The 13,813-nt window shown below is 37.1% G+C and overlaps 1 protein-coding gene across 2 annotated transcripts in view; it reads right to left on the bottom strand.

Moving 5' to 3' along the window:
• HemK2 (HemK methyltransferase 2) overlaps positions 1-13,813 on the bottom strand; it is a 55,920-nt gene that overhangs the window by 33,678 nt on the left and 8,429 nt on the right. For both annotated transcript variants that reach the window (XM_090388809.1, XM_090388810.1), the window contains exons 2-3: positions 12,165-12,251; positions 8,064-8,154 (exon numbers count right to left, since the gene is read on the bottom strand). In XM_090388809.1, the coding sequence (XP_090244935.1) occupies positions 8,064-8,154; positions 12,165-12,251 (178 nt within the window). The remainder of the gene's footprint in view (positions 1-8,063; positions 8,155-12,164; positions 12,252-13,813) is intronic.

The raw sequence follows: 13,813 nt of genomic DNA, 5'->3' as shown, positions 1-13,813 counted from the left end.
TGGGAAAGCCCTGAAATGCTGCACCTGGTATACTGGAGGTAATCACCCAGTTGTGAACCAATGTAAGCTGGAGTTGAGGCGTGGTATCCACACCACACAGAAAAATGCCACCCTTCTGTATTACCAGGCAATACTGGACAGTAGATGATATTGCAACTGGTGCAATATCACCATTTTTCCTTATCGGAGACTCAAAGTGGTGAAACCCACATTTACTCTGCCATCACACAGTATGATTAGATGGTTAGTCTTTTCAGGTTATGATGTACATTATGATAAGATACAATCTTCCTTACATTTCGAGGATACAGCACTAAAACAGTGTTTGCAGGCCAACAGCTAGATAGTCCAGCAGACCAAACCTATTGGTAACTCTCTCTGAATTTATCTGAGCCATCCGGATCAACTAATGCATAATGTCACTGCCTCTGCTCTGCTAGATAGCAACTAGAGTGAGTTGGAGTAGCAGTATGTGGGGAGCATTTTCGAGGCCACGTTATGTCAGGGAGTTGGGTGTATTCTTGATGTGCATACACCATATCCAAAATTTCATTACTTCATACAACATGTCCCCCCCCCCACTTCTACTTTTCCCAAAAACTTCCTCATTCTTTTCACAAATATAATCCCAGGGGGCTCATACTGGTGAGTATGGGCTTGGCACACCCAGGTATCATCATTCTTCTCTTTCTTGGTGATTCCTTTCTACTTCTGACTGACACACTCTCTCTCTCTCTCTCTCTCTCTCTCTCTCTCTCTCTCTCTCTCTCTCTCTCTCTCTCTCTCTCTCTCTCTCTCTCTCTCTCAGGGTAATGCGGGAATTTTTTTTTTTTTTGGCTGATGCTGCATAAGCGTTAGGATTCTTTGCACCATGTGGCTAATAATAAAAATAATAATATGTGGTCTGAGTTCCAATCCCAATGATGTCCATTTCCAACTGCAGTCTCCCAAGTGGCACTTACTTTTTTTGACAGAATCCCAATTATTGGTTGCCTCAACCACTGTTCATCTCAGTTGTCCTAATTATTTGTTGTATGAATCCTTTTGCTTCAAAGGTAGTACTTGTGCATACATCCAATCTGATATTATCTGTCAGAGACTTAGTAATTTGGAATCTCTGCTTTTTGATCTTCTCTAGCTGAAAATCTCTCTACCCCATTCTGTCAAATTCATCTGTTGCCTCTATCATTCACACAAATTCACTAATCATTTGGAACACTTTGACTTTCTTTCTTTGAAACTTGGCTTTCTCCAGTCCAACTTTCCTAACAGTGAGGTAATTTTCCTTGGCAATTTTAACGTCCACCACTCCAGCTGGCTTTGCATTTGCTAGTCATACAGATTCGGTTGTTTGAGAAGCTGAGGCTTTTGCAATTACTAATGTCCTCACACAGATTGTCCATTTACCTAACAGAATAACAGACAATCCTAACCACATAACCAACACTCTTGATCTTTTTTTTTTTTCTCATGAACAACCCTTCAAAGTAAAGAGCAGGGGTGAGTGGTTCTCTAGGCACCTCAGATCACAACTTGGTGACACTCTTTTCTCCAATGGAGCCTTTCTCTCATGGCCATTCTCAGCCTTGAGTTTTTTGACATTACAAGAGTGCAAAATGAGATGATCTGCAAGATTTCTATTTTTCTTTTCCATGGTTGGATTACTGTTCTAAATCTTGTGATGTCAATGTTTGGAAGTGAAATTATTCTTGTAGGGATGAAACCTTTATTCCACACTCCATCTTAAAATCTCGTCCTTTATTTTCTTGAACAGACTTAGCACAGTTATTGGAAAACCTTGGTTTTCCAATAACTGTGCTAAGTCTGTTCAAGAAAAGAATGTTACATATTGCAATTACTTTGCGTCCAAATCTCTAGGTTCATTTTCTGCCTACATTAAAGTTCACATCAATAGTAAGGCAGTTATTAATCAGTCTGAACTCGACAAAAACTATGTGTAGAAAACTTGCTTCTTGTCCAAATGGTAGTCAAGCATTCTGGTCTCTTGCCAAAGTTGCTGGCTGTAACTTTTGCTCAACTTTATTCACCTCTGTTAAAACTTGATGGTTCTATTGCCTCCTCAGTTAAAAATAAAGCCGACTTACTAGCATCCTATTTTTATTTTAACTCTTATATTGATAATCCTGATAAGCCACTTCCTACCATTCCCAGTACACTCTACTGAATGCCACCCGTGTGGTCTTCCATCAACACAATGTCAGAAGAGTTTTGAGCATCTATATGCTAAGAAAGCTCCAGCTCAGACACTAAATTAAAACGGACTGCTATGACAGTCTGTTTTAATTTAGGGAATGCTGTTCCAGTTTGTCCCACAAACAGTAATCTTAAGTACATACTTGATTATTAAAAATAAGATATTTTATTAACTTGCATTCTGTCCATTTTGACCATTGGATAAGACCATTGCATTAACTACACAGGCAAAACGCTTAAAAGGATGAGTCAGTTTCTAAGTTCATATAATTGAGTGTATGGTTTCTTTCTTTCTTTTTTTTTTTTTACAAATTTTAATTATACTTTTCATATATTTTGTGTTTTCATTATACTATATTTCAGTTTAAAAACAGAAAACGTACAGAGTATATGCATTCCTCATAAGTGAATAAATGATTTGACTCTTTTAAATAATGTTTTTAAGCTCTGATTATTTTCAATGTATTAAAGAAATTAAAGTGAAAAATCAACTTTATATTTTCATTTCCTGAGATTTATGCTTTCCCACAATTTATCATTTTTCACCAGTCACCCCAAAAAAATGCAAATATGGGGTTTTAATGTAATCTCCTTTATGCCAGTAATTTCAAGGTATGCTAATGCAACAAGATCTAGAAAATTTAGGCAGATGGGCTGAGAAGTGCCAATTGAAGTTTAACATTGACAAATGCAAGGTACTGCATATGAGTAACAGTAATCTCAAAATAACATACCAATATGTGGTATCACACTCAGGGTAGTGGAGACTGAAAAAGACCTAGAAGTAATTGTTCAGTCAGACATGAAGTTCTCTGAGCAGTACAGATGGGCTGTTAGGCAGTGCTGTAGTCATAAAATCAGCAGAAGGTACACTCTGTGAATGCTATGTATGCAGAGAGTATACTGTGCTTATTAATCGAATTTATAAAAAGGTATACGCCATATATATATATATTTAATCACTAATTTTTAAGTTTATACTCTATATTGACTAACTTTCAGTTGTAATATGGTGGCATTAATGCTACTGTAGGAAACAATTAAACATCATACACACATTAATAGTATTAGGGAATGGTTCTATTTAAATTTTGGATTTGCGATTTGTGATGTAATTTTTATTTTGGGAGGGGGGGAAGGCATTACAGATATTAAAGCCTAACAGACTGGCTGGCAATTTGTGTGCTAGCAGTAGTCATTTCGCCTATTGTTCTATGTTGAACTAGGGGCTCACATCTGGTGAGCATGGGCTTGGCACACCCAGGGTCCTGAGCTGGATATCATCATTCTTCTGTTTCTTGGTGATTCCCTTCTACTTTCTCTCTCTCTCTCTCTCAGGGTAATTCAGATTTTTTTTTGACTGGTGCAGCATAAGCCTCAAGCTTCCTTGCACCATATGGCTACTAATAATAATAATAATGGGCACGATGGCCCAGTGGCTACGACACTGGACTACCAGCCTGATGGACCAGGGTTCGAGTACCGCCTTAGCTGTTGTTGTTGTTGTTTTTAGGAGCATTAGCAACTAAGGCCATATTGCTCCGGGGATATGCGGTGGTCATTCCCTGACCTGTCCGCATCCTCCGTATTTGGTGGCCACGGGCTTGAACCCCGCTCTAATCAAGAAGTGTGTGCTATGCACTGCTGCTCCTGCCCACCTGGCTACGGAGGCACCACCGCCTTAGCAGAAGCGAACGTGGCTCCATCACGGAGGAAGGGGCCTGACAGATCTCATTGAGCAACAGAAGACAGTGATAGTTAACCTGAAGGATTACTTCCAGAAACACACAGCAGCACTCCACCAGGCCATAAGGAAGATAGATAAGCGGTTACCGCACTCAACCTAAGCGAGGAGTCCACCCCCAACCAGGAGGTATGAACAAAGCTAGATGGGCAGAGAGACACTCCATGGCAGACATTACAATGATCTCCATCAAGGGCACATAGATAAAATTGCTTCCAATGTATGGCTCACAAGCAGGATGCTCTTTCCTGAGACTGAAGGATTCATTCTCGCCATCCAAGACCAGATAATCAACACCAGGAACTATAGAAAATATGTCGCCAAGGAGCCTGGAGTATCCGATGACACATGTCGAAAATGTCACCTGGCCTCAGAAACAATCCAACACATCACTGCGAGATGCAAGGTGATCACCCAGACTGAGTACATTCACAGACACGACCAAGTAGCCAGGATAATACATCAGAAGCTGGCAAAGAAATACCAGTTGGTCAAAAAAAGTGCACTGTACTACAAGTATGAACCCCAGGCAGTACTAGAGACCCCAACCCACAAGCTGTACTGGGACCACGCCATAATAACTGATAGGACAATCCCGCACAACAGACCGGACATAACCCTTGTGGACAAGAAGGAAAAGGCTACCTATCTGATTGACATACTATCAGGAAGTACACGAACCTAAGACAGGAGATCAAAGAGATGTGGCATATGCAACAAGTAACGACCATCCCGATGATTGTGTCAACCACAGGTATGGTGCCAAAGACCCTACATAACAGCCTAGCAGCAATAGGTCTCCCAACGAACACCTACAAAGAACTCCAGAAAGTTGCAATCCTGAACACCTGTAGGATAGTCAGAGAGTTCCTCGACCAACAGTAACACCAGACATAACAACAACCACCGTTTACTTGATAGTAATACCCGTCACGAGGTGGAACCCCCAATCAGGGAGAAATAGAAAGAGCAATAATAATAATAATAATAATAATAATAATAATAATGGGCACGATGGCCCAGTGGTTACAACACTGGACTACCAGCCTGATGGACCTGGGTTCGAGTACCGCCTTGGTGGAAGCGAACACGGCTCCATCACGCTGGGAGACTGATATAATAATAGTAATAAATTAGAATAATAATAAATAAATTAATAGTAATAAAATAAATAAACATTGTGAAAGTTGCTACATACCCCAAGGTCGGAGTGGCGGCTCAGGCAGATTGTGGCGCCATCTGGCATCAATCATGAGAACTACCACTGGACATAAGCTGAAGTTAAACAGGTCCACCTCCATAGATGGATGATGTTGCAGAGAAATATTAATCTTACTGCATCAAGTGTGGCGCAGGATAAAGTCACTCGTGTTGAGGCAGAGGGGTCGGTTCGAAAAATCAGAGATGGTCTCCAGAGGAAGACAGTGGAGCGAATGTCGCTATCCCCCATATGGCTACCACAAGAGAAGGGCAAGACCATCCAACCCCACCAACTGGATGTGCTTCCTACGCAACTGTGCTAGTAACCACCCAGGAAGGTAGAAAACACCAATGCATGAAGTGGAGCATCGAAATGAACATGTACATCATGCAAGCTGGAGACCCATAATAATAATAATAATGAAATTAAGTAAAGTAATATATGAATATAATTTTAAATGAAAAAGAAAGGTTAGAAGAAATAGGGAAATTATTAAAGAATAAATCTAGAGTAGGGAAAGAGGGATATTAAATTCATTCACATGGCCATCTCTCCACTACTTCCTCAGGGGCTTTGGGAAGACAAATAGCCATATTAATGAATGTCTCATGCATACCCATTTCTGTAGTCCCAATAACAGTTTTACTTGCTTCAGTTGTCATATTAAGGTATCCAAATTATAAAGTAACTGAAAATTTAATTTTATATTGTAATTAACAGCAAACTGGGATGGGGACCCAAAGCCTAACTGGTATGCATCAGTATAAAGTACACAGGTATTTATTTACCTGCAATCACTACGAATGGTGGTCGTTATAAGAAAGCACGTGAATCGGCCCAGGAGCCGAATTTATAGATGGCTTGGGTGCCATCTGGTCTATTTTGTATGTGTGGCAATAATCATAATTATAATTGACTAATTAATTAATCTATTTATTTAATTCTATGTGACCCAATTTGTAGGTGTACTGTATTAAATTTGTAATAGTTTGGATTACAGGTAAATACATATATATGTATAATTATGTTAATACATTTTAATACTACTTTAAGTTAAATTTTAATACTAAATTAATTCTAATTAGAAATGTTCAGTGGATAACATTTCTAATTTTTTCTAATTTTATTCCTAATATCCCCCTTTCCCTACTCCTATTCTTTAATAATTTTCCTATTTCCTCTAACCTCTCTTTTTCATTTAAAATTATATTCATATATTCCTTTACTTAATTTCATGTTAATAGTTCAACGTAGAACAATACGCAAAACGACAACTGTTAGCACACAAATTGCCAGTCAGTCTGTTAGCCTTAATACCTGTAATGTCTTCCCCCCTCCCAAAATAAAAATTACACCACAAATCGCAAATCCAAAAATTAAATAGAACCATGCCCTAATACATATATATATATTTTTTTTTATATTTTATAAAATAAAATTTTATATTTTATTTCGCTAAGTTCTTTTTCACTCTACTGGGTTGCCATGCTACTGGCAAATATCCTATTTTAATTTAGCTTATATATATATATATATATATATATATATACACACACTGCATATTTACTTACTTATATTTACGGCATATATATATTGAAAATAATAAAACTATCAAATTCTAATAAATTTAGTTTTTAATTTTCAGTAAATATTTTAATAATATTTGTTTTTTCAAGTCTTTCAAAAACCAGAAGGCATATGCTATTCACCTAAAAAAAATCCGGAGTAAAAAAATTTTAAAAATATATGCTGTATATCCTCCACTACAACCCTGCTGTTAGGGCATCTCATGAGCACTTATCAATGACATACAGGAATTTTTCCAGCAGGGATAAGGAGGTGATTATCCTGTTGGACAAGGCACGGTTAGGCCATGTCTTGAATACTGCATACAATTTTTTTATTTTCTTTAATTTTCTTATTTTTAATAATCAGGTCTGGAAGCCTCATTTTAGGAAGGATGTAAACCTGTTGGAATGGGCGCAGGAAGTGCAATGAGATTAGTGAAGGAACAAAGGGGTGCACTTACTAAGAAAGGCTTCAGTTCAGCAAATTGCAGCATCTGGAGACTAGGCACCTGCAAGGCAATCTGATTGAGGTATTTAAGGCTTTGAATGAAAGCTCAATGTCAGTGGCATCCTTCCTCTTGCTCAGACCGCACACATATGATAGAGCATAAATTCAAACTGAGGAAGGATGATTGCAGGACAGATGTCCAGAATTTTGCTTCAGCCAGTAAGTAGCTGGATCGGGCTTCCAACTGGTGTTGTGGAAGTGGGTAGTATCAATAAATTCAAGGAAGAACTAGACAATCTATTAGAGAGGAGGATAGTCAAGTGCTGTGGGAAGTTGTTTTTCTGGCTGATTTTGTATAAGCTTCTTATAATTTTTTGCATCATTTGTCACTACTAATACCAATTTCACTGTATTCAATGGCAATGCTAAACTTTCACACATACTGCAAATCTTCTACATTTGTTTGTCATTTTGTAACAATTCATAAACTTTCTTTTATACTTCATTAAATTGCTGCTTCTTCTTTCTAGTTTTCTGAAAAGTTTACCCCTTCAGAATTAAAAAAAAAAACAAAAAATGCTGAAAACTGATTGATCTGGGTGCGACATTGTAAGGAAGGTGCCACCTTCATAAATAAACTGATGACATCATGTGTGAACAATTTAAAAATTCACTATAGAATATTTGTTACCAAATGTGTAATTATTAAAATGGTTTAAGTCACTGATGCACCTAAAACATAAATCACACCTAATTACTATGGTTTCTACAGTCTGTACTTATATCTTGATATAATAAAGCCACTAAATTCAATAAAATAATCTATTAATATATCTGTACATCTGATTAGATATGAAAATAAATTTTAATAAAAGCAAGCACACTTACCAAATCTGCAATTACTGCTTCTACATGTACCATATTACTATGAGCTGTCTTTACTGTTGCCCTTGCTGCATAGTCATTTATATCAGTTGACCTGATTTAGATAATCAAAAAAATAATAATAAATAAATTACATGAAAATTAGGGTCACCTAAATTAAAAATATTTTTAAAACTGCAATGTTAGAAATTGTTTCATAACTTGGTCAAGATAATATATTAAACAGTACTAAATGATACTAAATGGCTGATATTTTCCATTTTGAATGTACTGGGTCAGTCAAAAGTTACTTTACACTTTTTAAAAATTGAATAATATATTAAATCCTTAATAAAAAAATTAAAAAAGATGACGCAAAAAATAAAATTTTAAAATTTTCACTAAAAAGAATGTGCACATCATTGGGACATTGCCTAATAATTAAGTTTAAAAATGCTTAATGACTATCAACTACTTTAACAGAACATTCTAAATAATGTGCACATTCTTTTAGCAATTTTTTTTGTTTTATTTTGATGAAGTCATCTTTTCAAGTTTTTTTTTTATAAATAATTTCATTAATAGGGCACTGGGATGAGCACTTTAATAACTGAAGTAATTTCAATTATTTTGATGTTTCTTGATTAGTTTTAATTTAATCTAAAAGTTAAATAATATTTTAACTAAAAACAAAAAAAAGAGTAGGAGTGTGTTATAAGCCTAATGGCTCGAATGAGTACAATGAACAATTGTACATAGAAATAGAGTGGGCTAGTAAATCAGAATGTCTTATAATGGTGGTTGTCTTATAAAGGGTGGTTGTGCAGGCAGATATGAAATTTTCTGAGCAGTGCAGATGGGCTGAAAGAGTAGCTCATTGTGCATTGTCGATGATATATAGGAATTTTTCTAGCAGGAATAAGGAGGTGATTATTCCCTTGTATAAGGCAATGGTCAGGCCACATCTAGAGCACTGTATACAGGTCTGGAGGCCTCATTTCAAGAAGGATGTAGAGATGCTGGAACGAGTACAGAGAAGGGCAACAAGATTAGTGAATGGAACAAAGGGGTGCTCTTACAAAGAAAGGATTAAGTTTTGCAAATTACAGTGTCTGGAGACTAGGCACCAGTGAGCTGATCTGATAGAGGTGTATAAAGCCTTGAATGGTTTGAGCATGCTTAATGCTGATGGGATTCTTCCTCTTGCTCAGAATAATAACCTGAGAGGGCATAAATTCAAATTGAGGAAAGACGGATGTAGGATAGACGTGAAGAAATTTGCCTTTAGGCAGCGGGTGGTTGGTTGGTGGAACAGACTTCCATCCCTTGTCGTGGAAGTTGATAGCCTAAATAAGTTTAAGGCTCAGCTGGACAGGTATTTCGAACGAACAGAGGGGTGAAGTGGAAGTGGTTATTTTTTATTTATTTATTTATTTATTTATTTTTTTGGCTGATGCTGCATAAGCTTGCTTTCTTGCATCAAATGCCTCTACTAATGCTAATGGGGGATTTTAACTTCCCAGATATTGAGTGGAACTTGTGGGTTGGTCACTCACACACTAGTCAGACTTTTGTGGATTTATTGGATGATTGTTTTCTGCAGCAGCATGTTCGAGAGGCAACCAGGCAACCAATACTCTTGATCTGGTTATCAGCCGTGATCATTCGTGTATTAAGAATTTGCAGATAAAGGAACCACTAGGTGGCAGTGATCACAGTGTACTGATGTGGGATTTACTTAAAGATTTAATTACCATCAGGGGTAAAGGAAAGGGTTTTTGCTTCCGTAAAGGTGAGTACAGTGGTCTCAGAAAGTTTTTCAATTCTGTACAGTGGGATTAACTGACGATGTTACCAACAGTAAATTCTAAGTGGGAAGCATTCAAGGAATTAATCGTGGAAGCTACTAAAAGTTTCATACCTATTAAGAAATATTGTTCAAGGTTTAGGCCTAAATGGTTATCTAATGAACTAATGAGACTCGTAACAGAGAAGAAAAATGCATGGGATGCATATAAATTATCAAGCGACTCAGAAGCCTATGGCAGATATAAGCTAGTCTGTAATCAGGTCACAAAGGAGGTTAGGCAGGCGAAGGCAGATTACGAGAAATCCTTGGCAAAAGATGCTAAGAATAACAGCAAGGATTTCTTTACTTGATTGGTCCACTTGACATCGATGGTTCGACTGTTGATGATCCTGCTCAGATAGCAAACAAACTGAATGAGTATTTTGCATCTACATTCACACATGAGGAATTATTAAGGTTTGAAAATGGTAGAAGGTTAACAAATTGTAGCAGGATACTTAATGATTTTGTAATAACTGAGAGCAAAGTGGAGGAGAAATTTGTTGAAGTTCAACATAAGAAAAGCACCTGGGGTGGATGGGATCTATCCAGTTATATTAAAGTATGTGGCAAAGCAACTAAGCAAACCCTTAGCCATAATTATGAAGGCGTCCTTGGACTCAGGGGAGGTTCCCACGGACTGGAGATGTGCAAATGTATCCCCAATTCACAAAGGGGGATCGAAGAGTGACACAAGTAATTACAGACCAGTTAGTTTAACTTCTGTTCCGGGTAAAATAATGGAGTCACTGGTTAAAGATGCATTGCAGGATCATCTAGACAAGACTGCAGCAATAATTCAGACACAGCATGGGTTTGTTAAGGGAAAGTCTTGTCTGACAAATCTGATAGGATATTATGATGTGGTTACAAAGGAACTGGATGCAAAAAATAATTTTGATATCATATATTTGGATTTCGGGAAGCTTTTGACACTGTTGCGCATGGAAGACTAGTGTACAAATTGGAGCAGAATGGTATTAAAGGTAAGTTGCTACAATGGATAAAAGGATGGTTAAATGGGAGAAGACATAGGGTGGTAATCAATGGGTGCTGCTCTTCGTGGACTAATGTTATTAGTGGAGTCCCACAGGGTTCGATGTTGGGTCCACTGTTGTTTTGTATATTTACCAATGATATTGATAAATGGTATATCAGGCTTAATGTCGAAGTTTGCAGATGATACAAAGGTTGGCAGGGTTGTTAATGACAGTGATGGCAATGTGCTACTGCAACATGATCTAGATAATTTGGGCAGATGGGCTAAGAAGTGGCAACTGATGTTTAACCTTGACAAATGCAAAGTACTGCATATGGGTAGAATTAACCCCAGAGAAACGTACCAACTATGTGATACTACACTTAAGGTGGTACAAAATGAAAAAGACCTGGGAGTAATTGTGCAGTCAGATATGAAGTTTTCTGAGCAATGCAAACAGGCTGCCAGGGCAACTCATGGGGTTTTGTCAATGATATATAGGAATTTTGCTAGCAGGGAAAAGGAGGTGATTGTCCCTCTGTATAAGGCAATGGTCAGTCCACAACTTGAGTATCGCATACAGGTGTGGAGGCCTCATTTTAGGAAGGATGTAGATTTGCCTGAGCGTGTACAGAGAAGGGCAACAAGAATGGTGAGGGGGAATGAAGGGATCCTCTTACCAAGAGAGGCTTAAGTTCTGAAAATTGCAGTGGCTGGAGACTAGGCACCTGCACGGTTATCTGACTGAGGTATATAAAGCCTTGAATGGGTTGAGCACACTGAATTCTGATGGGATCCTTCCACTTGTTCAGATTACGAACCTAAGGGGGCATAAATTCAAATTAAGAAAGGACAGATGTAGAATAGATGTGCGGAAATTTGCCTTTAGCCAGTGGGTAGTTAATTTCTGGAACAAACTTCCGTCTGTCGTTGTGGAAGTTGATAGGTTGAATAAATTTAAGGAGGAACTGGACAGGCATTTGGAGGGAATGGTGTTATTTTTTTATTTTTTTTTTTTTTTTTGGCTGATGCTGCATAAGCTCATACACTTTTTTTCTTGCATCACATGCCACTACTACTACTACATTTTAAAATGATAAAAAAAATTATCAGAAATAAAAATTATAAAAATTGATGTAAATTTTCATATTATGCCTATCATTAAGGCAACCCCACTCTTCTCCCCATAGTACTCAGAGCATACATAATATTTTATACATAATAAATTAACTGCAATAATTTAATTCAATGTGAAATCATTTTTAAAAAATTTAGTAAACTCCAGAATATAACTTACAAATAAACTGCACTACTTCCCAAAGCTTTTGCCACTGCTGTGATGACAACACCTGATCCACTTCCAACTTCTAAGCAGATTATGGGTCTATAAAAATTTAATGAGAGATCCAGTTTTAATAATTACAATTTTTATGAAAAGTAATAAATTATAAGCAAACTAACTTCTAAATCAAATATACCCACACATCTCTCTTCAAAGCAGGACAATCTTTTGGTGTTTGTAGGTAATCTTCAATGAATAACACCCTAGATATTCATCATTTACATTAATAGGCCCTGGGCACTCTTGAATCCAAGGCCTTACTATATTATATTAAAAATATATTAATATGCCCTGCATTAAATCAAATTTTTTGTTTTTAAAGAAATTGTAAGTGTTAACACAAATTTGATACTGAAGTTATTTACACAACACTTATTTCAGCACTAATTTACTCACAACACAAACTTTGATGATTAATGATTTTTCCACCAGAAAAGTTGAAGAAAGAATTGATCTTAGAAATCTGTATTTAAAAATTAGTTTGTAGAATTTCTCTCTCTCTCTCTCTCTCTCTCTCTCTCTCTCTCTCTCTCTCTCTCTATCTCTCTCTCTCTCTCTCTCTCTCTCTCTCAGGGTAACTCAGAAGTTTTTTTTTTGGCTGGTGCAGCAATAGCCTCAGGCTTCCTTGCACCATATGGCTAATTATAATAATAATTAGTATTAGTATGGCAGAACAATGCAGGAAAGCAAAGCTTATGTAGCATCTACTGTAAAAAAATAATAATAAATAAGAGAAAAAAATATATTTCTCCTTGTTTTATACATCTATTTCTTCCAAATATTTATCTAATCCCTTTTTACATCTATATAAGTTCTCTGATTTTACAAAGCTAGATAGTAACTTGTTTCATTAGTTTATTATTCTTTGACTAAAGACAAATTTTTATACATCCAGCCTTATTATTCTTCCAGTAAGGTATTCACTTCCAGTCTTCATCATTAATTATTTTTTGACTGGAATAGCTTAGCCATGAAAAAATTCTTTACAACACCATGTATGTCAAAAAATATCATTTGGTTTCCTTCTTTTTCAGCTATTTGCAGCCTGATCTTTTGGCTGTACAATTTGTTGTTATTATTTTTTTTCCGCGACGGTAAAGAAAGCCAACACGAGAACCACGGGAAACTTCGGAAAACTTACCGAACAAACTCGTTTCCTGCTACTGCAGTTTCTCCCTACATTCTTGGTAAACACATGGTGCGTGTTATCGGTAGTGGCAGTAGAAGTCAATAACAATGTATTCATTAGTTTTTTTTCTCATTATTAAAGGCACCTCCCTCCATAGCCGGGTGGGCAGGAGCAGCAGTGCACAGAACACGCTTCTTGATTAGACCAGGGTTCGAGCCCGTGACCACCAAATACAGAGGATGCGGAAAGGTCAGGGAATGACCACCGCATATCCCCAGAGCAATATGGCCTTAGTTGCTAATGCTCCTAAAAACCAAACAACAACAACAGCAACAACATCATTATTAAAAGCAGATTATTGGAGTTCATGAGTGTAATGCCTTCGCGGCTGAAATTTACTTATGGGCACACCCTCCAGACTGCTTCAGTCTTAGGGTATTTATCCCTCCTTCCACAAAAACCTCTACAGATGGCG

Source organism: Mastigoproctus giganteus, chromosome 14 (genome assembly GCF_048544385.1).
Source record: "Mastigoproctus giganteus isolate SK-2022 chromosome 14, ASM4854438v1, whole genome shotgun sequence".
Taxonomy (NCBI): domain Eukaryota; kingdom Metazoa; phylum Arthropoda; class Arachnida; order Uropygi; family Thelyphonidae; genus Mastigoproctus; species Mastigoproctus giganteus.
The sequence above is the reverse complement of the archived record's forward strand: the minus strand, read 5'-3'. Positions and strand labels throughout refer to the sequence as shown.